This window comes from Melospiza georgiana, chromosome 27 (genome assembly GCF_028018845.1).
Source record: "Melospiza georgiana isolate bMelGeo1 chromosome 27, bMelGeo1.pri, whole genome shotgun sequence".
NCBI classification, from domain to species: domain Eukaryota; kingdom Metazoa; phylum Chordata; class Aves; order Passeriformes; family Passerellidae; genus Melospiza; species Melospiza georgiana.
In genome coordinates, this window is record NC_080456.1 from 6,747,488 (window position 1) to 6,773,002 (window position 25,515).

Genomic DNA, 25,515 nt, shown 5'->3' on the forward strand with positions numbered 1-25,515 from the left:
AGCCCAGCGCAGCAATCTCAGGGGCTGAGGGGAGCACAGGGACACAAGCACAAGATCCCCAACATGTGATGGCATAAGTGATGCTCTGCATTCCCTCCTCAGCCCAACCTGAGCTCGCCCCAAGTCCTGGGTGCCCAGCATTATGCACTACAGCCCCCTGGCAGCTCCCACCCCGTGCCACGGAACGTGCTGGGGGCTGTGCAGCCGTGGCAGGAGCGTGGCTGGGCTCTGCACAGGATGGGTGCTGTATTCAGGCTGGGGAGCACAGTGGGAGCAGGGAGGGAGGCCCCCATTGTGGTGCTTGCCGGCGCGGAGCGGGCGGGAGAGGGAAGCAGCTCTCCTCCAGGCTGCCAGCACTCGCCTTTCAGAGCGCGTTTGGAGCGTCACAAACAATAAAGCATCGGCAAGGAGCCCTGGCAGCACAGCTGCCGGATGGCCCCGGCCCCATCAGGCGCCCGAGGCCGCCCATTACGGCGGCTCCCGCTGCCCGAATTGCATGTCTGCTGTGATTTAACGCTGCACGGAGACACGAGATGAGCGCGGCCGGGCCCGCTGCAGCTCCGCTCCACGGGGCCCTGCTCCAGGCACAGGGCTCCTGCAGGAGGCCTGGGCTGGCCGGGAGCCCTGGTCACTGCAGAGGGACAGAGAGACGCCCAGGATCTCTGCTCTGGCACTCACCTTGCGCAGCCCCCAGACCCCAACACAGACCAAACGCTGTGAACAGCTGCTCAGTGTGGTGCCCTTGGCCAATTTAATTTCATTTAGGGACGCTGGTAGCTTTGTCCCATGGATGCAAACTGCTTGGCCCTTGAAGAAGCCAAAAATTGCCCATTCCAGCTATCAAGCCCATCTTCACCCAGTGAAGGGAGCCCAATGCTTTTAAATCCCCCAGAGAAGGGATGGGAGTGCATTCCTTTCAAGTCCTCTCTTTCATTAGACACCCTTGAGATGCTTGCAATATTCTGCCAGTTTCATTACCACTAAAGGCAGGCAATAATAAGAACATGACGGTATTTGGAGCCCATTGCTGTTAATGAAGGAGATCTGGCTGATGCTGAGTGGGACGGCAGCTATGCTCACAGGCTGAGCCCAATCTCGGGGCACGGAAGGAGAGGACATGTCTGCAGCTTGCTCTGTCTGACAGTGTACAATCTCCCCTAGTAAATTATCTTGGATGTAACAGTGCTGTGACTGCACTTAACGCTGCAAACAAATTGTTCTACACCCTAGTTAATTATCACAGCATTAATCAGGCTGCTAAACATTAAACACAGCCTGGACAAACCTGGAGCTAAAAATACGGGTCTGAGTTTATCTTTGTGACAGAGAAATTCAGAATTTTTATGGTTAATAGCTTTTTTAAGGTAGGAAAATCTTGGAGACCCTTACCTAAGCAACGAAGTTTGGGTATAGCACCATTCCCTCTGCAGTGCGTGAGGGTCCCAGAGTGAAAATCACAGTGTCCAGCACTACCTCCCTATCTCTCACTATTAATAGCCTGGCAAGCTCCCAAAATGAGTGGAATTTCTTACTCTGTTGCATTCAAGGATCACTGGTTATCTTGTTTATACTTTGCACATCAGGGAAATTGGCAAACACCAGCTTCCACAGTTTCACCTTATCTACACTGATACCTCCTCCCTCCCGAATTCCTCATCTGGAGCACCTGTGAGAACCAGGAAACCCAGACAATCTCAGAACAGGCCACGCTGAGGTCCCACACCTCTCCCAGAACAAAAGGCAAGAGATGGTCTGTGACTGCCCAAGACAAATCCACTGTGGGAGATGCCCGCCCAGCTGGGAAAGGGCATTTTCAGGGGAGAATGGGCAACCAGGGTATGGCAGTGCCACTGTCTGACCCTACTATCCCCCTTCCTCGTGCAGTGCCACAGCTCTGCTGGAAATGCCAATGCCATCAGTGTCGCTGGAGCTTCGGAGCCCGATGGGGATTGCGACTGACACATTGCTGATGATGCAGGAGGAGTTTTTCACCAGTTTCCCCAAGAGAGCTGAGCCCCGCTGGCTCCCCAGGTGGAGCCAAGCTGCCCAGGTGCCTGAGCCACATCTCATCAGCTGCACTGCTGACGGCGTGGGGTCTGCACACACACACCTGGATCCCGCACAGCCCCGGGGCCCTTGCTGGGGCATCTCCATTTCAGCACCCTTGTATTAAGAGAAAGGTAGAACCCAGGCTGTGTCCAGAACACAGACCCTTTTGGCTCAGCAAATCTGAGAAACGCCTATTTCCTGCTGCTCACCCAAGCCCAAAAAAGCATGGGTTTGGCTGGAGCAAAAAGCAGGTGCCGGGTCCTCGTTGTTTTGAGCCTTTTCCTGGCGGTTTTCCCCCAGGGTGCATCCACCCTTGGAGCATCCCAGTCCATCCTCCTCCAGCCCCTGCTCGCAGCCTCCCACCGGGCAGCACCGGCAGACACCTGCAGGACCTCAGCAGGGGAGGAGCGTTTATTACTGTTGTGATTTAAGGAAAATAATTCACTTTTATCAGTATGGAGGGGCGCGGCCAGGGCAGAGCGCCGGCTGGGCCGGTGTTCCCGGCTGCTGGGGTGGGGGCACGGGGGAGAACGGGCTCGGGGCGATGATCGGCGGCTTCTCGGGGGGGAACACGGGCGGACACACGGGCGGACACACGGCCAGGCACACGGACACACAGACGGGCACGGGCGGGGGCATGGGCGGACACACGGGCGGTCACGGGCGGACACACGGACACACGGACGGGCGGAGGCGGGGGCACAGGCGGGGTCACGGGCGGACACACAGACGGGCATGGGCGGACACCTGGGCGGACACACGGACACACAGACGGGCACGGGCGGATACACGGGCGGACACAGGGACCCACAGACGGACACACGGACGGGCACGGGCGGATACACGGGCGGACACACGGACACACGGACGAACACACGGACACACAGACGGACACACAGACGGGCACGGACGGGGGCACGGACGGACACACAGACGGGCACGGGCGGGGGCACGGACGGACACACGGACACACAGACGGACAGACGGGCACGGGCGGGGGCACGGACGGACACACAGACGGACACACGGACGGACACACAGACGGGGGCACGGACGGAGATATAGACGGACACACAGACGGGCACGGGCGGATACAGGGACCCACAGACGGACACACAGACGGGCACGGGCGGCCGCGGCCCCGGCCCCGGCGGGCGGCGCGGCCGGAACCGGAGCGGCCGCGCGTGCGCTGTGCGGACGGCGCCGCTGCCGGCGGCCCCATGACGGCCGAGCTGCGGGCCCGGGGCGGCGGCGGCGGCGAGGTGAGGCGGCGGGGCGAGCCCGCGGGGCGGGCGGGGTGCCGGGGGCGCTGGGGCGGGGGAACGGCGGGCCGAGCCCCAGGAGGGCGGCGGGCGGCGCCCCCCGCGCGGGCCGGGGCTGCCGCTGGACCGAGCCTCGCAGCGCGGCGGCCCCGCTGCGCCCCGAGCCCGCGGCCCGCGGCCGCTCGGGGCCGGCCCGCAGCGCTTCCCCGCTCTGCGCGCTCCCGGAGCCCGCCCCGTCGGGTTTCGTTGGGAATAACGGGCTCCGCGCGGCGCCGCGCGATGCGCCGGTACCACGGGAAAGGGCTCGGGCGGGCGCTCAGACACCCTCCGCTCTGCGGGGAGCAGGAACGCGTGTGCCCTCCCCGCCGCCGAGCAGCACCTCCTGGGGCAAGGCAGCGAAAACTGTTGCTCCAAGCTTGAGGGCTCTGCGTAAATCGGCTCTGAAGGGACCCGGACCCGGACGCGAGGCTGTGTCAGTGCTCGGGGGACTGAAGCCCGGACCATCCCGAATTGACACAGGGCTCTGCACTGTCCTGTAGCATCTCGGTGCTCTTAGGACCCAAGAGATGCGTTTCAGAGAGGTCAGAGTTACGGGGTGCGATGGGATGGGGGTGTCAGCCCTTTGGTTGTGCGTTAGGAGTGGCATCAGTGCAGCAGCCGTGCCCGGGTCTGGCGGGGACAGGGACCGGACCGTGCCCTCTGTGTGCATCTTGCACACGTTAATGCAGTCCGGGGTTGCTGCCTGCAGCTTCTTGTTGTGGCGGATATTGGTTTGTGAAAGCCTTGGCCGGGAACGTGGGCTTTGTTCCTGCTGCCGCCTGTGGGTTTCCAGCCCTCTCCGTATCCATTCTCCCCCACGATGAAAGTGTGTGAGGAGCAGAGGCTGAAGGCCAAGGCTCTGGGTGCTGCTTCTGTGCTGCAGCCTTCCTCCTCCTTGTGGGTGCTTATTTCTGGAACCCCCTTGAACTCTTGCACTGCATTTGCTCCTTTCCCTTTTCACAGTTTCTCATCAAAACAAACTTCTGAGGGCGGTGAGTCACCTCAGAGCAGGAAAATGGCAAAACCTTTCTATTCCATCATTCTTGGCTGACCTTGTAATTTTATCTGTAGTACCCTCCTTCCTCTCAGCCTCTTGGTTTTGTACTCATCTCTTGTTGCTGTAATTTAATACTAATAGGATTTGGGTTTGGGTTGTTATTTTTCCAGCAGGTAGGGCTTTGGTTCAGTTTGGGTTTGCAAGTGCAGGGTGTGTTAGCAGTGGCAGCACACTGGTGTTAATTACCAGCTACAGAGCTTGTTTTGTAGCCCCATGGCGTGTAACCTCAGAAAGCAATAACCAGACTAGTTATGGCAACAAAACCACGCACAATCCCCAAAATCTTAACAAATTGGTTGCACAAAGAGTGGTTCCTGGTGGCTTCTGTGGGCTGCCCCAGGCTGCCATAACCCTCTCAAAAGTGGTACAGGATAAGCTCTCTGCTGTTAGCACAAACCTTTCCTCAAAGGCTGAATAAAAGCACACAAAAATCATTGAAAAATTAAATGGTAACGTAGAGCAGAGGATCAGTAATTGGCTTTTATGCTTACAGCAGCCTTTGTGACTTCTCTCTCTGTGTGCTGGAGCAGAAAAACCACAGAAAATCATGCCCTGTCCTGCCTCAGGTTTCATTATTATAATGCAGTGTATTAGCAAGGGTGTTTGTGGGGTTTTTTCTTCACTGGAAAAATCTGCCCTGCGGCGCAAGGTGGGGTCAGCCGACATGCACGGCACGCGCTAAGGCAGCAAAATTAGCAACATGATTTAAGTGGTTTGCCTTTGTGGGAGTATGCCTGCCCCCAGCCTCACAGCCTTGGCTCCTCATCAGGCAGCTCCTCCTGGGGCTTCTGAGACGTTCCAGGCTGTCTTGGCTTTTCTCAGGATAAAGAGCACATGGAGTTGAGGGGGGTTGCACACACATGTGTGCTCTTTCTTGTAGAAGTTGAGCAAAAGTAGTGTTTTAAAAGGGACAGAGAATTGCCACCAGAATAGGAGTTTTTTGTTTGAATAGCTAACACAGGTGTGTGCTGTCTTTGTGTGTGGAGTATCATCCATGACCAGTATGGGTGGGGGGCTCAAATAGTAGTTGACTCATTACTCACTGGGTGGAACTTGTGTTCCAGTGGCCTGGAAGCATCTTAATTTTTTTTCAATGGTGAGAGTAAGTAGAAACTGGAGTTCATTTGCCTGCAACTTTGCTGGTTAAAATTAATTAAAAGTGTGATCTTAAGGAACTGGGATTGATCAGGCTGTGCTGACTGCAGGATCCTCTACAGCCTCTGTAAATCAGGATACAGACCCAGCAGTTGTTCCTGCTGTAATGTTTTTGCCATACCACATGCAATGCCAGCGTTATGGAGCTGCATCTCAGTTGTCACCCAGAGTGAGCCTTTGGCAGCAGCATCAGCTGAACTGCAGCCATGGGCAGGGCTGGTGGGACCCCAGTGCTGGGAGGCTCCTTGTGGAGAGGTGCCTCTCCTAGTAGTCATTGACTGAGGTTATTTGTGCTTGCCATGTGCAGTGACCACCCTGTGGTTAGCCTAGGCTGCAAAGACTTTGTAAGTCTGGTAAAGAGAGGTTCTGTAATCATTTGTTTTAAGTGGCCGAACCAACCATACCATGGGGCCTTGAGCAGCAAGTGTCTCCCCAAACCTCAAGTGCTGTATGTGGAGTGGGAAGGAGGAGCATGACAGGCTCCTGGGCCCTTGCTCTGACACCTTATTGTCAGTAAGAAGTGACATGCACAAATGGCATGTGCCACCACACTGAAAATAGCTCCTGACCGTGCCCTGGGAGCAGGCGGCCGCCTTATATGTCCTGCTGCACATGCCACTGCCTCGGGGGCAGGGAGCCCCTTCCCTCCACAGGTGCACACATCCCACAGCGAGGGGGGCCTGGCCCCCGGGCCTGCCCGCGTTCTCCTGAGGATACGGGGGCTTGCATGTCAGTCTGTGAATTCAGCAGGGAAAACCCCGAGTGCGATGTTCAAGCTGATGTTGCTGTTTGCATTAAGCAAGTGTGACTGGGCTTGAGTGTCAGTGTCTCAGCAGAAAGGAAGGAAAGAAGCAGTGCTCTGCTGGGCCCTCAGCAAGCCTTGCAGAAACAGCTTGATGTCCATCCTGGTCACCTTTTCACATAAGCTGACTTTATTTCTTGCACATAGGATTGCCAGGTGCTCCTAAATCAGATGAAAGAGATCACAGGAATTCAGGATTCAGCATTCCTGCTTGCTGCTCTAAAGGTTGGTGTATATTGCCATCGTTTTGGGGAAAGAGAGCTCTGATTTTGTCGATTTTGTCCAAGAAGTCAGGCAAGTTGGGGCTCCCGCCCAACATAGCACACAGGTGTTTGCTGGTGTGTTTGTCAGCTGATGATGGGCTGGTCCTTGTTGGAATGGTCCATGTGTAGCTTGTGAGAGTGATAAAGGATCAGCCTGGGTGTGTGAGAGGCAAAGGGTAAATGCTTTGCTGTTCTTCTCCTCACTGGTGCTTTGCTTTCCCCTCTCATTCTGCCAGGCTGCTGATGGAGATCTCATGGAAGCAGTCACCTTCCTGACAGAGGACCCTGCTCCAGAGCCGGTGCAGAGCCCAGCTGCTGCAGAACCATCCGCCTGGGAAGGGAGTGTGGTGGGCAAACAGCTCCCACAGGGTAAGCCTCACCTCTGCTCACTCCTGCAGCTTCATGTGTGAGCTCAAAGGGGAAATATCCATCCTCCCTGCTTCTGCCAGCAGCACATCCCTCCAGCTTCTGTTCTGGTGCATATTTTGCCAGTACTGATCGCTTAGTAGTGTTTTAATAATGTTTGGAGGTGACACATCACAGTTAAAAAGCTGATGATCCTGTCTCTCTATTTCAAGAGCTCTGAACTGTTTCCTTAAGCTCTGAATTTAGCTGTAAGGAAATCTGGGTAGTGCACAGCTGCATGCTTTGCCCTGTTCTCCTCATCCAGCTCACTCAGTGGCTCCTAGGCTGCCTGGCATGATCTGAACAGGGATTTCTGTTTAAAACCTGAACTAGGAAATTTTGCTTGTATTGGTTGAAGAGCCATGTTTGTGAAGTATGATGTTTTCTAGAATTTTCTCTTAAAGAGAATGTTTGCTGCTGTTGGTGGAAAACTGATCAGAATGCTGCCTCTACTTCTAGATGTTGGTGCTGCACCTGCCCCTCACAACCAAGACAGCCTCCGCACAGCCAACACTGTCAGACCACTGGAATCACCCAAAGCCTCAGCTGCAGAAAGGGATGCAGCTGAAAGGTCAGTGGAGCTGTAAGACCCCCACTTTGGCTTTCCAGATATCAGTGGGTTCTGAGACTGCTAACTGGAGAACTAGCATAGATCACCTGCCAGGTGGACACCTACTGGCTGGAGGGGAGCTTGATTGCTGTAGCTTTTACCGCACAGTGTTTCTCTCTTGTGACAGACCACAGGATGCCCATTCTGCTGAAAACAAAAACCGCTCCAAAAGGAAACGCTGCGAAGTCTGGGGAGAGAGCCCCAAGCAGAGTGACTGGAGAAGAGCGGGTGACTGGCCTGTTGGAATGAAAAACATAGGAAATACGTGTTGGTTTAGTGCTGTTATACAGGTAATCAGCAAAAAAAGTTCTCTGATCTCAAACTTGCTATGGCCTTGGAGTCAGAGTGTTTCTCAGTTAGAAGTAAACATGCAGCAGTTCTGTGGGGGAGTCATCGTATGCAGATGAGTGAACGTGACCCTGCTCAAACACAGAAACTTCTGTGTTTATGTGATGTGCCTGTGCAGAAAGAGCCAAAGAGCAGTTAAATAGGCTTTACTTAAAAATAGCTACAGATACAGAGAATCTGTGTGTCTGTATGCAGGGAGTTGTGCAGTGATGGCCAGGTGCCTGCTGAAATGATAGAAGCTTGCCTGGCAAAGTGAACTGGTAATTTAATTTTACTGCAGTTATTGTTGGCTCGATAACACATGGTGTATCATATTTCAGTTAATGGAATACACTGGCATAGATGCTTGGACAAATAAACAACTAGGCAGCATATATTATTAGTAATGATCTGAAGAAGAGACAATAGTAAGTGGAACTGAGCAGATTTGTCTCTCCTAACCATTTCACATCAGCAGAGAGATGTTAATCATTTGTCTTGAGCTCTGAGAGGAAGTAAGAAAGCTGCAAATGGGTTCTTCTCACTATGGCTTCTTCTTGGATGCTTTTCTGAGCCTGCCTGTGCAGAATAGAATGATTTTCCTGAAAAGTTTATATCTGTCCTAGAAATGGCAGGATGAGATTTCGCCCTTTGGGTGGGTGCAAACATGCTGATGATCTCAAAGGTCTGTTCCAGCCCAGTTAATTCCATTATTCTGATTCTGTGCTGGTCCAGCAAAGGGCTGCTCACACTGTAAACATGCATCCAGTAACATGGGACCATTGGGAATGTGAAGTTACAAAAGAAACCTGTCAAGTCAGAGTGAAAACAGGGCATCAGATTGCAGTGAGTCCAGTCCTTGCAGATGCTGACCGAGCTTTACGTCTCCTCTCCTTTCAGTCTCTGTTCCAGTTGCCAGATTTCCGGAGGCTGGTCCTTGGCTACTCCCTCCCACAGAATGTGCTTGAGAGTTGTCGTAGTCACACTGTAAGTTTTGATTCAGTAACACTGTCAAGTTTCCCTCTTTTGTGGTGTAGCATTCTGCTCTTTCTCTAACCAGATTTAATTTGGGGCTATCTGAGACCTGTGGCTTTAAAATCATGTGGCTGTGTTTAAGATAAATTTAGGAAATTCTCAAAGACAGAATCAGGATAGGAAAAAAAAGGGCTGCTTCTTGTATCGCTGTTCTATAGAGTCTTTAACTGCTGTGTGGGGAGATGTTTTTCCTATAAAACTTCTTTGGCCGTTCCAGATGACTCATTGGTTTGCATACATAGTAGAAGAAGTGGTATTTGAGCCAGTGTGCAGCTGGTTGTGTACCTTTTACTATATGTGCCTGTGGTGTTCAGTAGTGCTGTGTTTTAAGATAATGCTTTTTAGAGCTGCAGGATGGCTTTGACTTTTCTTCTTTTTGCAATGCAGGGAAAAAGAAATATTGCATTCATGCAAGAACTTCAGTGTCTGTTTGCATTAATGCTGGGGACATGGCGTAAGTTTGTAGACCCTTCTGCAGCACTGGAACTCTTGAGGGACGTGTTTAGATCAGCTGAACAACCACAGGTAAAACCATGTTGAAAATCCTTTAGCTCTCTTCAAACCAGCAGTCACAGCCACGGCACCCCCATTTTGCCTCACCCTGCTGGTGCTTTCAGAGGCCTTTTCCCATGTTTGTCAGCCGACAAGCAGCTGTCCCTGTGTCATTAGAGCAGAATGTACATGCGTGCTAATTACCCAGCCAGCGTAGCATGGCACTACCCAGCGCCATCTGCGTAGTCAGGGAGCGATCACGATAATTTCCTCTGATCTAGTGTTCAGATAAGCAGAGTTCATTATCAGTCTAAATCAGCCCAGCACTTGAGTCTTTCGTAGCTCAGCTGAGTGGGGGCGGCTGTACCAGTCAGGTTGTGTCAGTGCTCAGCAGACTGGGGGAACACCTTCTGGTGGGTGTCACGACTGACTCTCCACTCTCATCTCTCTTGCAGCAAGACGTGAGTGAGTTTACACACAAACTACTGGACTGGCTGGAGGATGCATTCCAGCTCACTGTGAATGTCACGTGAGTGTTCTCGGGAGCTTGATCTAAGGAGGTTTTTAATAAGTTGGAGGACTTTATGTGAAAATTTTGAGCAAATGAGTGTTCTTTGTTTCCTGTGGATGAGGCTTACTCAGCTTGAAACGTTATGTCTGCATCTCCTGTTTGTGAGTGTGGGACTTCACTCAGTGCCAGTATGGCCTGCAGAGTAAATGAGCTTTTGAGGGAGCTCAGCAGCCCTGGTGAACAGAAAAGCTCTGGTAGTTTGAAACTTCCTTTCAGAAGCTGTCATCTTAACATTTTCCCCCCCTCTTGCCAGTGTAAGTGTTATCATTGCTTTGGAACATGAAAATTAATGAGAAGCATCCTCTTTATTTAGTGCTTGGATCGAAAAATGTTCTTTTGCCTGTAGGCCCCCAGACAGGCTTAGATTACGACTTGGGGTTCTTTTGTAATCTCCAGCTGCAAATGAAAGTGTGCTTTTGCTCTCTGAAACAGGAGCCTTGGGGACAAATCCGAAAACCCAATGGTGCAGCTCTTCTACGGGACTTTCCTGACGGAGGGTGTCCATGAGGGTGAGTTAAGGGCTTGGTAGATTGAACTTTTTAACTCCTTTGAGTGTTTTGGAGTTAACCAGAATTTTTGTTCTCTTGAGTTAGCTCATGGTTTCTGTATGGTTTCCATCATCCAGGCAACACTTTTTCCAAGATTGAGACCTTTGGTCAGTATCCCCTTCAGGTAAATGGTTACCGGAACTTGAATGAGTGCTTGGAAGGAGCCATGGTGGAGGGAGAGATGGATGAGGCAACAGCATCTCAGTCAGTGAAGTATGGACAGGAGGTTAGTTTGACCTTTTTTGTCGAGCCTTTGGTTGCCTGCTGCAGAAAAGTGCAGCACACACAGTGCAGGGCTACTCTGATAACTTTGAATGGCAACTGTGAGTGTTCTCTAAGAATTGAATACAAAACATTTTCTGGATACCTGGAATCTCATGTAAATGTCTGTTAGTGTTAGGTGTTCAGACACTTAGTGTAGTTAGACACGAAGTCTTTGCTGATTTATAAAGATGTGACGTTCTATGTAACCAGTTCAGAGAGTTTATTTTAAATTGCAAAGGTCAATGTCTGCCTCTGAGTCAAGTCTCTCTCTTTCTGTTGAAGCCTACCTGTACCTGAGTAGGGGGAGACCTACTGCCTCCATATTTTCGGAGGGTAAAAGTACAGTGCTTAACTCCATGGTATGCCATTTGGAATTTGTCTCTTTCTCCCTATTATATTGTGTACGGTTTGGGGTTTTTCTTCTTGGTTTCACTCTTATTTTCTGACTGTGATGATTTCATTTCTTTTTTTTTTTTTTTTAATCTCACTAATCACAAACCAATCATAAAAAACTTAGTTGCAGCAAGGTGAAGAAGCACCATTGCATTCAGCCTCCTGTGTGTGTAGGTGCAGCAAAAGTTAGCTTGGAGAGAGGCTGGGAAACAACATTGGCAAAGGTATCTGGTGTAGGCAGGGCAGGGAAGAGTATTTCAGTTCTATGAGAATGTCTGGAAATTGTGTTGCTGTGGTTTAGTCTAGCAAAGGAGAAACAAAGTCTTGAGCAGGGGAGCTCTGTTCTGACCCCGGACTTCAGTGTTTGTCCTGGGTTTTCCTGGTTTCTGCCTGAAGCAGTTCAGGTGCATTTACAGGGGATGTGGGTGTAGCTGGTGCTGGCTGGCGCTGGAGACAAAGGCACCTTGGAGCTCACCAGGCAGGTTCGTTTCAATCCAAGCTTTTTTAGTTCCTCAAAATTCTTTCCCAAAATTAAGGGAAATTTGACCCATCATGGAGCTGTTTTAATTCTTCTGTCTGCACAGATAGGAGGAAAGGGCTCTGCCTTAATTTCTGAGAAGCCTTACTGGGGAAATTGTGCATCTTAGTTTCACTCCCTAGGATGTGGTGGCATGACAGGGGACATAGGGAATAATGATTTTGTCTCTTGAGCACCTAGGCAAGTGTGCTGAAAGTCAAAGCAGCAGGGGAGTTAACAGAAACTTCTCCCAGACTATGGCAGCATAAATCATTCCTCCTTTGTGGTTATGGGCTGCTGCTTAGAAAGCTCTGGTGTGGGGCAGTTTTGTTGCTGCAGCACATCTGACACGAATTCCACAAAGGACAAGGAGCTTAGTGTGCCCATCCTGAATCCAGAGGGGAGCATGAAGTGGGTGGTGCCAAGCTAAAATAGGTAAAGGAAGTATCTGGCAGTGGATGCTGGAAGTTGTTGTGAATCCAGGAAGAGCAAGAGGAAGTGTAAATTCAACTGATAATTTTTCTTTCAGCATAACTCTTTGAAGTAGTGTGTGAAGCTGCAGAAAGTAGTTGGGGGTCTTCTCTGACTCCCCTAAATCAAGTAGTTTGCAAGTAGACTGAGAGAGAATAAGGATTCTGGTGCTGCAGGAGGACTCCTGGTTTGTTCATCGCTGCATGTGATCTTCCTCAGAAAAGAACTCTCTTGGGGGCTCCTAGATGATGTGCAGATTGTGTGTAGCCTCAACTAATTTGTAAAATTCAGTGCTGGACTTAATAATCTGTCAAGCTGGATGCATTAGGCAATGACAAGTAATCTTGAGAGCAATTATGAGGCTTTTTCACAGTAAAAATGTAAAATGGAAGCATAAATTACTAACTTGTAAAATTTGGCTTTCTGACTAGTCACTCTGCAAACAAAACCTAATTCTGTGCTTAAAGACAGAGACTTTTAAATCAGTCTGAAATCATATAGGATCAGTCTGAAATGTGCCATTAGCAGTCATCTTAAAACATTTCCCTCTGGGGGCATTTCTGCTTTTGTTACAGCGCTGGTTTACAAAACTCCCACCAGTTCTGACCTTTGAACTCTCCCGATTTGAGTTCAATCAGTCACTAGGACAGCCAGAGAAAATTCACACCAAGCTAGAGTTTCCCCAGACTATGTATATGGACAGGTGAGTTGGCCTGTTGCATGGTATGTTTAAAGCTGTTGCTTTGCTATAAATAAAGAAATTAAAAAGGTTGTTTGGGTGAGCAAGAAAAGATTCTAAAATATTTATGGAAGATGGTGGATGTTAGAAGTAAACGAATCTCACCTGGCAAACGGGGCTCTGTATTTCTGTTTAGGTACCTCTACTGCAATAAAGATCTTATTCAGATGAAAAGAGAGGAAATTAAGAGATTGAAGGAGAAAATGGTGACTCTGCAGCAGAAACTGGAAAGGTGAGTAGTCAGCTGGTTTTATTTTTATGCCCTCTGGAAGAGTGCAAATGTTTAATTTTAAATGAGCTTTCCAATAGTAGAGGAGCTTGTAGGGGAAGCAGAAACAGCAACGTGCTTGTTCTGAAACATGTGGGAGAAGGAAGAGTATTTTCAAAAACAAACCTGTCTCTTCAATTGTTTCTAAATTTTACTGGCACTGTTATAGGAATAAATTCTTTCAAGAGCAGAGTTGACACTTTCAGCTGCACTGGCAATGTAGGTGAGGAAGCCCAGTAGCACATTACAGAAAAAGTTGTTCTTCTCTTGTCCCATGAGGTTTAAACCTATCTCATTCCTTCCTTCATACAACACCTTGCATTTTCCCCTAGGTACATGGAATATGGCTCTGGCCCAGCCCGCTTTCCGCTGCCAGACATGCTGCAGTATGTGCTCGAGTTCATTGCCACAAAGCCAGCTGGGGCTGTTTGCCCTGCTCAGAGCTCTCAAACAACTCCCCTGCACTCCCAGGCCAAGCCTAATGTTTTGGATGTGCTTTCACAGCCAAACAGGTCAGTAAACAGAAATTAAAAGGATGCACAGGAGGATGCTTCACCTCCCAACTAAATGGTCCTGGGTGGCTTTCCAAAAGTGTGTTATTTATCTGGGCGCTGGTGAACACAATACTGTAGTGTGCAAATGCTCGTGCAAGTAGTGGGTCACTGCTTTGCTGGTCATTTGGTTCTGTTGGTGTAAATAAAACACTGCATCTTGTTCTGTTCTTTCTCCTTGTCCAAGAGCATCCCTATATTCCTTGCCTAAGCAGCAGTTAAGAACTAAATTATGTGCTCTTTTGGGTTAGGCTACTCATTTTTTTTTTTGCTTCATTGACCAGTAAATTACAGCAATATTAGATTATTATAACCCAGGCTAGCATGGTTGGTTTAACACTCTAAATTAAGCTGAGTACACACGCACGTTTTCTTAGTAGCAATGGAAGGAATTTTTAGCATTGCTCATTGTGGATCTGTGCTTAGAGAGTTCCCTAAGAATTTGCCTTAGTATTCTTCCTGTATTTGAGTTTGGACTGTGGAGGCTGAAGCACATTTCAGTGTACTTGTTCTCTCTACATTTTATACTGCTCTGGAAAGGAAATCCTGCTCCAGCTCTAGAGTAATTTTTGTTTGGTTTATTTTGTATTCTTTTCCGAAACAAGAAAAACTAGAGAAAGATTAAAAAACCTGCCCACTACTCTTGGATTTTGCTCCACAGCATACAAGAAAGGACTGATGCTAGGACTGAAGATGAAGCTTTCTTTGTGGCCAATTCTTCACCACAGCAGAGCTCCAGTATGGATCTCCAGCCTCCTGTTTCACCTGCAGAGCTGTCTGAGCGTCCAGCTCCTCACGTGGTCTCCAGGGAAGAGCTGAACCTGGTTCAGACGTGTCTGCAGCGATGGAGGAACGAGATCGAGCAGGACGTGCAAGGTTGGCCCCAAACGCATTTGTAGGGATTTTCCTCCTCAGTGCCCACCTGGTTTCTCCCCTGTAGCTTTGCTGGATACAGCCTGAACTACAAATAATTTTGTCCCTGTTTGAGCTCTGGTGTTGAGTCTATCTGATATTCTCTGCATGGCCTCAAATTCTTTGAAGTGAAAGGAGCTAGCATAGCCTGATGAGTAGTCATTAATTTTTATGCATTTCTCTCATGGTTGATGTTCTTGGCAGATCTGAAGGAATCTATTGCCAGAATCAACCTGTCCATCGAACAGATGTACTGTGACCCTCTCCTCCAGCAGGTAGGAAATGCAGCTTCAGTATGTAAATATTAACCTAGTATTCCTGATCCTCATTTTTGTTAGTAGACATTGGTTTAAATTGCCCCTTCCACTGTATTTTTAAATTTCCAGTGATGAAGCAGAGAAAGATTTAGTTACGAAAATCTTGTTTCTTCTTTCCTTAAAAGTCAGTTTTCACCCAGTAATAAATTTATCAAATTGCTCGACTCTTGTGCCATGCTGCACCTACAAACATTCCCAGTGTTGGTGTGGAGAGGTCAGGCAGAATCAGTCCCTGGCTGCGCCCCTGAGCGATGTCCTTGTCACTTTGCAGGTTCCCTATCGCTTGCATGCAGTCCTGGTCCATGAGGGGCAGGCAAATGCAGGGCACTACTGGGCCTTCATCTATGACCAGCCCCGTAAAAGATGGCTCAAGTACAATGACATCTCAGTGACAGAGTCGTCGTGGGAAGAGCTGGAGCGAGAGTCGTTTGGAGGCTTGAGGAATGCCAGTGCCTACTGCCTGATGTACATCAGTGACCAGGTGTCCCCTGTTGGTGCAGGTACACGGCCACAACTGCTGGTTAATGACATGTGTGTGCTGCTGTGTCTCTCTGGCCTGCATGATCATTATGTTCCTCAGCTCCTTCAGCACAGCTATCTTTTGACAAAGCACAAAACTTCACCTCGGATAGGATTAAATAATCTGCTTCATGCTCGATTCATTTCTAAATACCTGGTAGGACTGAAAACTGCCAGGAGAAGCATCCATTTGAGATTGGAAACAGCACCTCACGCGTGAATCATGTGTGTACAGGCTAACACTGCCCCTTTGCCACATTTAACATGCATCTAGTGCTTGTCTTCTTCATTTTGACTTTTTGTAGTGTTTACATGGCAGCATTTGTTTCCTCAGGGCATGTAAAACACCACCACTTTCTGTCCCATTTTTATCACACTTCCTGGCTCATTTGCTTGGTCTTTGATGATTACACATAATCTAAATGGGCTCTTTTTTGTGCAGCCTTTCCCCGAGAGGTATTGGTACCTGAGTGGCTCAGACTTAGTGTGTTTGCCATGCCAGTGCTTTGTGGAGAAATTGCTGTGCACGTGGCTCTAGACATGGCAAACAGCTGTACAAGGACACAATAATTTCACGCGTGGCTCATTTTGATATAATAAATGGAAAGAAACAATGGAGAGCTGACATTCTGTTCATTGCTAAATGTGGCTGATGAGGATCTGGAGGTTGTTCTTTGTTTTCTTATGACAGTTCTGAAACAAACACATTTTTTTTCTCCTATTTAATGCATTTTTTTGTTGTTTTTTAAAGCATTTTGCAAAGGGTGCATAAAAATATCTGCTGTAGAAAGTTGCCATTTGCTTTTGATAAATTTTAGGACTTGTCTGAAGCTGATGCTGCTTGGGTTTTGTGCTGTTTTACAAGTGAATACTGAAGTACACCTAAAAAGCACTAAGAAATATCAGTGTGATACTCGTGCTATAGAACCCATGCAGCCCTTACCTTACCTGCTGTACAGTGATGAAGGTGTGTCATCTCTGGCTGAGCTGTGAACTTTCCAGCTGTTGGCAGTTCAGTGCTGTTCCCTGTGCACCTGGAGCCCTTGGACCAGGATGTGTCTGACCTGCATCAGCAGATGCTGGTTCTGGAATTGCTCTGTGTAAATGCTGTCCAGTAGTAGAACAAAACAGGGGTTTGTTTTAGATAACTCTGTAGATTTGTCTTTATTTTTGCACCTTTGCTTCTGGATCACCTTAAATTACAGAGCCAGTAGAAAATTTGGCTTCTTTCCCCTTTTATCCCTCAGCCAATTTCCTGTGCTGCCCATGATGTTGTGCGTGTGCTTAGTCCCTAAGGGTGGTGCCCTGCCACAGTGTGTTTCCTTATGCCAGTCTTGCATTTCCTCCAGATGAGGGTGAGGGCCCAGAGGCTAGACAGCTCCAGAAGGAAGTGGAAGCTTTGTCCCCAGAACTGAGACACTACATCCAGGAGGACAACTGGCGCCTGGAGCAGGAGGCAGAGGAGTGGGATGAGGAGCAATCTTGTAAGATTCCTCAGATGGAGCCTTCACCTACTTCTGAATTGCAGGACCTCTCTTCTGAGTCAGGACCAGGTAATCTCGCTCTGAATTTGCAGACAGTGTCAGAACCAGGAACAGCCAGCTGGTCACTAGTACCACTGTGTTGAAGCCTTGCACAAATGTGTCAGAATGCAGGAGCAGGTGCGAAAGAGGCAGCAAAGGCAGCTGCTGGAGGCTCTGCCCTGACAGTACAAAAGGCTGTTCTGCTGGTTTTGCATGTGCATCCTTCCAAGCCTGTCCCCAGAAATGCAGTTTCCCATTCACTTACTCATCATGGGCTAATATCAGTTCATTTCCAGCTTTTTTTGTTTTTTCACAAATACGGAGTGGACAAGTGCTGTTCTCTGGAGTAGGAACCCCTGATGCCGTGTGCCATTCCCGCTGGAACGGGGTACGCACACACTCGCCTCAAGTGCCTTCACCTCGGGCAGGAAGGCAGCAGCTGTGTAAAACTGCACGGACAAGCTGCAAAGCATTTTTGAACATGAGAGAAAAAAAAACCTTGTAGCTCTTGCTGACTAGTACCACACATCTGTCCTGACAGAGCAGTCCCCAGTGTGTGAGCCGAGCGTGCACTCCCTGTCCTCGGAACATGCCAGGATTGCCAAGGAGCAGACTGCCAAGGCCATTGCCAACACTGCTGATGCCTACGAGAAGAACGGCGTCGAGGCAGCTCTGTGCGAGGTAGGAGCTCAGCCTTGGCCCAAGAACCTCCCCCTTCTTGTCTCCAGATTATTCTTCTTGATAGACCTTTGCTTTTCCCATTTCTGTGAAGTTCTGTAGCTGCGCCATGTTTAGCTCAGTCCCCTTTGGCTTTCCTGTTTTTGGCTTTGGATTTTCTTACTCACTCTCTTCTTTTTCTTCTTGGCCACAGCGCAAGGAGGTAGAGCCACTGAAGGCCCATCCAGAAGAAATATCCCCCACAGTTCAGGCAGAGCAGCCCCGGGACACTCAGGAAGCAGAGGCTGCTGCCCAAACTAGCTCACAGGTCTCTGAAGTGGAAATCCCCAGTGTGGGGAAGATTCCCGTTAGATCCGATGCAGATGGATATAATGAGGAGGTACAGATCCCGGTGCAGGGATTAATAAATTACTGGTGCTCGTTAGCCTCTAGCTTTGTAGTTAGCTGGCTTTGAGCTGCCCTAAGGGTGGGTGTCATAGTGTCTGTCATAGGAGTAACACCCTGTACAAAGTCAGTTTTCCTACTGTGGAAGGGAAGGGGGACCACATCATTCCATAATTCCATTTTTAAATGTCATCAGAAAAGGAGCTCCATAAGAGTACTCAGTTTGTCAATCTGCATGTTGGTCATAATTCCTCTTTTTGGCACAACTGTATCAAAATCGATCCTACCCGTGTTAATTTCTTTACAAGTCTCTCTGCTGTCTTCAGTTACTATTTTGTCCCCAGTCAAAGACTTTAATCCCAATAGCATAATTTACATACCCTGCCCACTGATTTTTTTTGGGGTCTGACTTTAACCACTCTCATACATGCTCAAGCAGTGTTTTGAAGTTCTCTCACTTGCATGAGTTGGATTTCACACAAACACTGGGGCTGTCACTCCTTGAGTAGGTTTGAGATGTTCTGGAGTGATCTTGGCTCAAGGAACTGCTGCACCACAGGTTCTGCATTTATTTTACATGTCTTAGGAAGATTGAGTTGGGACATGGTGGGGACATGGCCAGCCTGCTTTACCTTCTCACTAGTTGAATTTAAAAATTCAAGGGTGTGGAGTGACCAGCCTTGAGATCTTTAAATGCCTAAAAAAAGCCCAGCATGTAAAGTGCATGTGATGGATAGAGTCAGTAGCATGCAAGTAACTCACAGCCCCAGTTATCACACCCTGTACTCATACAATTTCCTTTAAATCTTACTTTTGAAAGTTTCTTCCATTCTTCACTGTGCTGTCTGTTCTTTCCCTGTCTGTTACTGTTTTCCTTGTTCCTGTTTGTGTCTGTTCTCCTGCTTTTGTGGTAGGTGATGCTGAGTCCAGCCATGCAAGGTGTCATCCTGGCTATTGCAAAAGCCCGCCAGACCTTTGATCGTGACGGGTCTGAAGCAGGGCTTGTTAAGGTATTGATTTGTTTGCTAAATCAAATAGTATGGATATCTGTTTTCCCAGAATAGAGTATGTGCCATATTGACAGGTCAGGAATGTAAAGGGAACGATTTGTGCACTTTTTCTTCTGGTTAATGGCCTTTGCCCTGCATTTTAGTTCCTGCGCTCTTACAGTGATGAGATATCCACGGGTTCAAAACAATTTTTAGAGCTTGCAAGGGAACACCCTCCTGCCAAGACAAACAGAAACTTTTTTCTGCTTATTTTAGTACTGTAAAATTTGGTTTTTTCCTCCTGAACATACTTGCTTACTTGTGACCTCTGCTGTCAAAGATGTCAAGAAATGTCTGTGTGAACAGAGGTTTGAAAGCATAACCACTGGTGAATGCTGAAGCTGGTGTTAGATTTTACAGGCAGGTAAATTTAACTAAAAATACCAGATGGACAGAATCATCCATGCTGTTAATCTATGGCATTATAAATCACAAGATACTCTTGCACCTCAGCAGGTAGAAGTGTGTCCCAGTCGATTTTGGCAGCCTGGGCACTTGTCAGAGGGTTGCCAAATGGGTCTAAGGCAGCTGTACCCTCTCTCAAAGGCATTTACACACCCTGGCACTTTTGGAAGCTCACACTTTACACGTGGGACTTGCCTGGCTGTGGGGGCCATTGGTTTAGAGCTGAGGTGTTGGTGGGCTTCTTTGAGCACTGGGATATCACCAGCAGAGGAGGCTCGGTGTCACCACCAGAGTCCTTCCAAGCAGGACCGGTTTGAGCTGCTGTGGCATTCCCACGGGCACACGGGTGGATCTGTCAGTACCTGTGTTCTGTTGGCAGGCATTCCACGAGGAGTACTCCCGGCTGTACCTGCTTTCCAAAGAGACCCCGACCCCCCAGAACGACGCCCGCTTGCAGCACGTGCTCATCTACTTCCTGCAGAACAACGCTCCGCAGCAGGTGGTGGAACGGACCCTCCTCGAGCAGTTTGCAGACAAGAACCTCAGCTACGATGAACGGTGAGTGCTCAGGGTTCCAGGGAGGGCTTTTCCCACCTGGATGTGCAAAGGCCACTGTTGTGATTTTTCTCCTTTCTGCTCACATGGAGCAGGTCCATCAGCATCATGAAGGTGGCACGGGCAAAGCTGAGCGAAATCGGTCCTGACGATGTTGACATGGAGGAGTACAAGGTAAGGGACCAGAGAGCTGTCTGATCCTTCAAGCTGTCGTAGCTGGCTCTGTTCAAACTGGGAAATGAGGAGCACGGCATGGAGCTGCATGGCCAGCACAGTGGCCACTTGGCAGAGGGTGTCTGCAGGAAGCTGCTGTGGGAGAAGGAATACAACGGAAATCTGAGCTTGGAGGAGTGTCTGCAGTTGGCTAAATTCATATGTGTCACTGATGAGAGACATTTAAACACTTAAAAGGGTAGAACTGAACCCCAGACTGCATGTGGGTGTTCCAGCTGAGGCTGATGCTCTGTTTCCTCCTCTCCTCACAGAGATGGCACGAGGACTACAGCCTTTTCCGCAAGGTGTCCATTTACCTGCTGACGGGGTTGGAACTCTACCAGAATAGAAAGTAAGTTCCTCTAATTGTGTTTGGACAAGATAAGTTGTAGCTAAAAGTAAAGGCCACTGTGACAAAAATTTTTCTTTCTGAGCCACAATGGCCTGTGTTTGAGGCCAGTGGGAGATTTTTTGACCTGCTAATAGGTCTTCTTGAATCCACAATCGAGCTTGGTTAACAGTTTAAAAAATATGAGGGTGAGCTGCTGGCTGGCTGCCTGACAGTTCTGAGAGTTTCCCCTAGGATTTCCCTTTGGGAAGTAGAGCTTTATATTCTGTTTTCCGGAAATGAATTTGCAGGAATGATTGCCATCACTTTGGGATTTTTCACCTTGGACTCCTGTATTAAAAGGAAAGTGCCTTTAGATGGATTTACACTTTGTGCAAACACATAGTTTGGAGCTCTCAAAGGGCCTTGGTTTCCTCCTTACCATTCTAGAACCTGTATTTTCCTTCAATGGTGTAGGCTTTCAGAAATTATTCCTGGATGGAAACAGAACTGAACTCCAAGGTGGTTCACAGTGACAAGCCACCAAATTCAGGTGGGCAAATTGACATGAGACATGACAAGAGCAGTTTAGAATTACCCCAAATTGACCTAATCCCTGTCAGCAGTTCTGTTTTCTCATCTGTAGCTTGAAGTGTGCGAGGGACTGAAATACACAGCCTTCTGCCCTTCTTGGAGTGTCCTCTCATAGTGCAGTTCCTGGAGCAGTACAGAAAACAAACACAGAAACAAGCACATTGCACATAAACTTGGTTTTAAGGGGCTCTGCCCAGAACTTGTTTGGCATTCTGGGCAAAAAGGAGCAGGAATGGCTTGACATGGGGCATCTGTTCTTTTGTGCTTTGGCAAGGAAATACAGCTTTTCCCATCGAGCCTGAATCTTCCAGCCAGGCCCAGCAGGAAAGGTTTCCTGAGCTGAGCCCAGGGAAAGGCTGCAGTCACGGCCCTGGCAGAGCCCAAAGCCTGCAGAGCTGACCCTCTTCTTGCAGGTACCAAGAGTCACTCACCTACCTGGTCTACGCCTACCAAAGCAACACCAAACTGCTGCTGAAGGGAACCAACCGCGGCGTGAGCGAGTCGCTGATCGCCTTGTACCGGAGGAAATGTCTCCTGGTTTGTATCCAGGAGCTCAGCACTCACTTCGGAGAGGAGGGGAGGGAGCAGCCGGGGCACCATGGCAGCCAAGACCAGTGTAACTGTTATGTCTATTGATGTGACTCTGCCCCTTGCTGAGTGCTAGCAGCAATATGGAAAGCTAATAATGATCATGATTCAATTAAAGAACATGCCACATAGGTTTCAGGGAATCTAGGCAAAGGCAGATCTGGTTCTTGCCATCTTCAAACCAGAACTGTAAATAAGCTGTGCTCTCTGTATACAGATACAGCAAATTGCCTGCATGTGTATGCATATATATGTTTTCAAGTCTGTTTTCTATGGTGTGTTTCCCATGCCTGAAAGTGGCTGTTCCACCAGCCCCTGGTGTTGTTTGTTAGTCCTTATTCTCTGCATGGCTGCCAGTGCAGGGCCCAAGCTGGGCCTTTCCTGGATGCTTATCCATGGTCCATGCTTGTTCTTTACAAGTCTGTCCCCAATTCTCCTTCCACCCCCAGAAGCTGAACGAGGTGGCAGCTTCTCTTTTTGTCAGCTGTGAAGAAGCTCATGTGTCAGAGGGTGTGAGCATCCTGAATGAGCTGATCATCCCCTGCATGCATCTCATGAACAACTTTGAGATCTCCAAAGAGGACCTGGATGCCATCGAGGTCATGAGGAACCGCTGGTGCTCCTATTTGGGACGAGAAGACATGGACGGTAGGACATGGCTGCTGTTCATGGGCAGGCAGTATCTGGATCTGAACTGAGAAGGAATTAAAGACCATCTAAAATTAAATACTCAGTGTCTGCACTGCAGCCCATCAAGGCCCTTCTAATTGTGGGAGGAGAAATGCATTTGAATGACCCATTAAATCCTGTTACAGAAGAAATTAGTCTTTTGCACTAAAGCTGCAGAAGTGTACCTCATCCCTAAAATGGGACAGCTGATGTCCCAAGAATGGCTTAGAGTTCCCTTGAGGGGCTTGGGTCTTCTGTCAGGGCTTCTGCCTGACTGGAGGTACCCAGGAATGGCAGGTGAATGCAGACATGCTTTGTGGCATGGCATGCTCCTCTTCAGGAGGGAGGAGCAGGTGTTATCAGAGACCAAGGTTATGGAAGATGGAATGGGGGAGCAGATTTGGGGCATCTCTGCCTTCTGAAGAGGAGTTTGTCATTGTAGAGCTAAATGTTGGTTCTGGGCAGCTGTTCTTGTTCTGTGTTTTCTTCTGGAGTCAGCCTCTGTGACTTGTGACTCCCCTCAGGTCATTTCTCGTCAGACAAATTGGTCCTGACTTGCCTTGACATGTGTGTGAAGGTCTGGGGAGTCCCTGCAGAGTTCTTATCGCTAACAGGGGGTAAACTTGATGAAAGAAAATTATGCAAAACCACAGAGGTTTATTCTCAAAATAATGTTGTAAAAATTAATATTGGATACATTTATCCCAGTTGCTGGGCTGGATGTGACAGCCTTTGCTTACAGAGAAGGTTTCAAAGAACCAGAAGCTGCTCACCCCTCCCATGTCACGTGGGCTGGCTCAGGTGTTGCCTGCTCACTCCTCTTCCCCCGTGGGGGCCGTGGTGTGTCATTGGGGCCGTGGTGTGTCGTGGGGGCCGTGGTGTATCATAGGGGCTGTGGTGTGTCGTGCACCCCAGGGGCCTCAGGCCTGCCCTGGGAGTGGATGGTGCCAGCTCAGCACGGGCTGAACTGGCCTGTCTGGGGGGTACAGGATGTGGAGGCTCCATTGCCCTCAGTTGCACAGTCAATATTTGGGTGTCACCCTGAAGCACGCAGTGGTTCTTCACTGACAGCCGGGACAGGAGCACCTTTCCGGGGAACGCTCCGTGTCTCGTGTCTCAGTGGGACACGGCCTGTGCTCAGGCAGCCAGGTGGCAGTGGAGCCTCCCTCACAGAGCCCTGGGAGGCAGGCAGGGCTGCCCGTGCGGGGCCTCCTCTGCCTCAGCAGCCACTGCTGGTCCCTGGTGATGGGCTGGGCGGCTCTCAGCGCAGGGAGAGGAACCTGCAAAAGGCACCACAGCTCCTTATCCCGGCGCTGGAGCCCTCTGCCATTGCTGCCACTGACTGTGTCCTCCTTTCCCCTTGACAGCAAAGCTGCAGATGAAGCTGGGTGAGCTGCTGCCCCGGCTCCTGGATGGCTCCACCGAGGTCATTGTGCTGAAGGAGCCCCCGAAGATCCGGCCCAACTCCCCCTACGACCTGTGCAGCCGCTTTGCGGCCGTCATGGAGTCCATCCACGGCGCCTCGGCCGTGGCCGTGCAGTAGCCGCGGGCGGGCACGCCGGGGCTGCAGCGGGAGCAGAGGGGCCCTTGGGATTCCAAGCTGTGTTCTTTGTAAATACGAGCGGATAAAAAGCAGTATTGCACTTGTGAGGCAGAACGTAAGGCGGTAACACGAAGGACCTGGACCACTGTTACAGTGCGAGGCGCAGCAGCGCCGTGGGGCCCAGCCGGGCTCCAGAGGCTCCTCTGTCCTGGCAGCCCTCGAGCTGCAGCCCCTGGGCAGCTGGGGCTGCGCTCTCGGGCACCTCCACAGCTCCCTGAACGGCCACTGCCTGCGTGTTCCAGTCCAGCCACACTCCTGCTCACAGGAGCCCGGGCTGAGTGAGGAGGAGGCAGCAAGGAGCAGTGGCTCGTGCTCTGCAGCGTGGGCAGTCATGCACGCAGCTCTGTGTGGTGGTCAAGTCAAGCAGGCTTTTGCCTTTTGTATTCCAGCTGGCACGAGAAACCACGCAGGAGCCTTCCTTGAAGAGACAGGCAAATCCTGGCAGTGAGGAGCCAGGACGGGGCTGTGGGTTTGTGCCTGGCAGGAGCTGACTGGCTCAGGGCAGTCACATCACCCCAAAGGATATTCCCCTTGTGGCCGGAAAGCAAACTTCCTTCTCCCCTCGGGTGGTGGGTCAGGGCTGGATTACTGTCAATGGCAACTTGAGGGCTCAGATCAGCCCCTTGTGTTGGTGGTGGGCGTTTGTGTTGACTTTGTTAACAGAGTGCCCTGTTGGCATTTCCTTTTGCGGTCACCCTGTGCTTGCATTGGAGCTGCAGCAGTTGTAAGCCAAAAGTTCTGAGTCAGTGGAGGGGGATCCTGTTTTTTGGAACTATGCAGAGTTTTCTAACAGTGCAATAAAAGCATTTGTTCTATGTTAGAATGAAAAAGCTCCTTCCATGTCTTTATTCCACTCTAGGGTTCTGCCTGAAGGTTCCCTCTGTACAAAATGTGTTGTCATTAGCAGAGCTGCCTTAAAGGTGGTTCCACCATCCTGTCAGGGGGTGTTTCCGCAGTATTTAGGAATAAAATGCTCATGTGGGAGAATCTTGCACTCTCCTGGTGACTTCATGATGAAGTAGAGCTGCTTTTATCCACAGGTCGTCTGGCTGCCAGTGTCCCAGCAGTGACCCGTGCCTCCTCAGGGACCAGGGTGCTGCAGTGCCAGTGCTGCTCTTGCAGCTTGTTCCCCTCATTGTTGTGACAGAGCAGTGGGATGAGGCCTTCAGCTTACTGCTCAGGGTGCTTGGCCTTCAGTGAATGGAAAGGTGGAGCTCTTGAACAGAGTCCCCAGGCCATCACCCACCCAGAGGCATGCTACCTCCTCCCAGGCAACACTTGGCATTGCCAGGCAGCTTTTGTGCACTTGCAGGCAGTAGGATGTGGTTTGGGAAGAGGAGAGCCTGTTTGTTCTGACTCG

At 49.7% G+C, this 25,515-nt stretch overlaps 2 protein-coding genes across 4 annotated transcripts; both read left to right on the forward strand.

The window, feature by feature from the left end:
* The first annotated feature begins 2,784 nt into the window (after positions 1 to 2,784).
* On the forward strand, positions 2,785 to 3,114 carry LOC131093818 (period circadian protein-like). The gene has a single exon (XM_058041148.1). The coding sequence runs from the start codon at positions 2,785 to 2,787 to the stop codon at positions 3,112 to 3,114; it is 330 nt and encodes a 109-aa protein (XP_057897131.1).
* Positions 3,115 to 3,253: 139 nt separating this feature from the next.
* Positions 3,254 to 25,009, forward strand: USP28 (ubiquitin specific peptidase 28). 3 transcript variants are annotated; one of them, XM_058041171.1, is made up of 26 exons: positions 3,254 to 3,306; positions 6,510 to 6,589; positions 6,864 to 6,996; positions 7,492 to 7,603; positions 7,770 to 7,932; positions 8,870 to 8,956; positions 9,392 to 9,529; positions 9,952 to 10,025; positions 10,500 to 10,576; positions 10,693 to 10,841; positions 12,836 to 12,963; positions 13,136 to 13,231; positions 13,600 to 13,779; positions 14,480 to 14,694; positions 14,935 to 15,005; positions 15,319 to 15,547; positions 16,916 to 17,119; positions 17,631 to 17,770; positions 17,961 to 18,146; positions 19,066 to 19,161; positions 19,985 to 20,163; positions 20,256 to 20,334; positions 20,646 to 20,725; positions 21,709 to 21,832; positions 22,333 to 22,531; positions 23,920 to 25,009. In XM_058041171.1, exons 1-26 carry the CDS (start codon positions 3,270 to 3,272, stop codon positions 24,093 to 24,095), a joined length of 3,432 nt encoding a protein of 1,143 aa, XP_057897154.1. In that variant the 5' UTR covers positions 3,254 to 3,269; the 3' UTR covers positions 24,096 to 25,009. The 3 variants fall into 3 exon arrangements, with proteins under 3 accessions (XP_057897154.1, XP_057897155.1, XP_057897156.1); XM_058041172.1 differs by lacking the exons at positions 17,961 to 18,146; positions 19,066 to 19,161 and having other exon boundaries at positions 3,257 to 3,311; positions 6,512 to 6,589; XM_058041173.1 differs by lacking the exons at positions 3,254 to 3,306; positions 6,510 to 6,589; positions 6,864 to 6,996; ... (5 more) ...; positions 10,500 to 10,576; positions 10,693 to 10,841 and adding an exon at positions 10,867 to 11,238.
* The last annotated feature ends 506 nt before the right edge of the window (positions 25,010 to 25,515 follow it).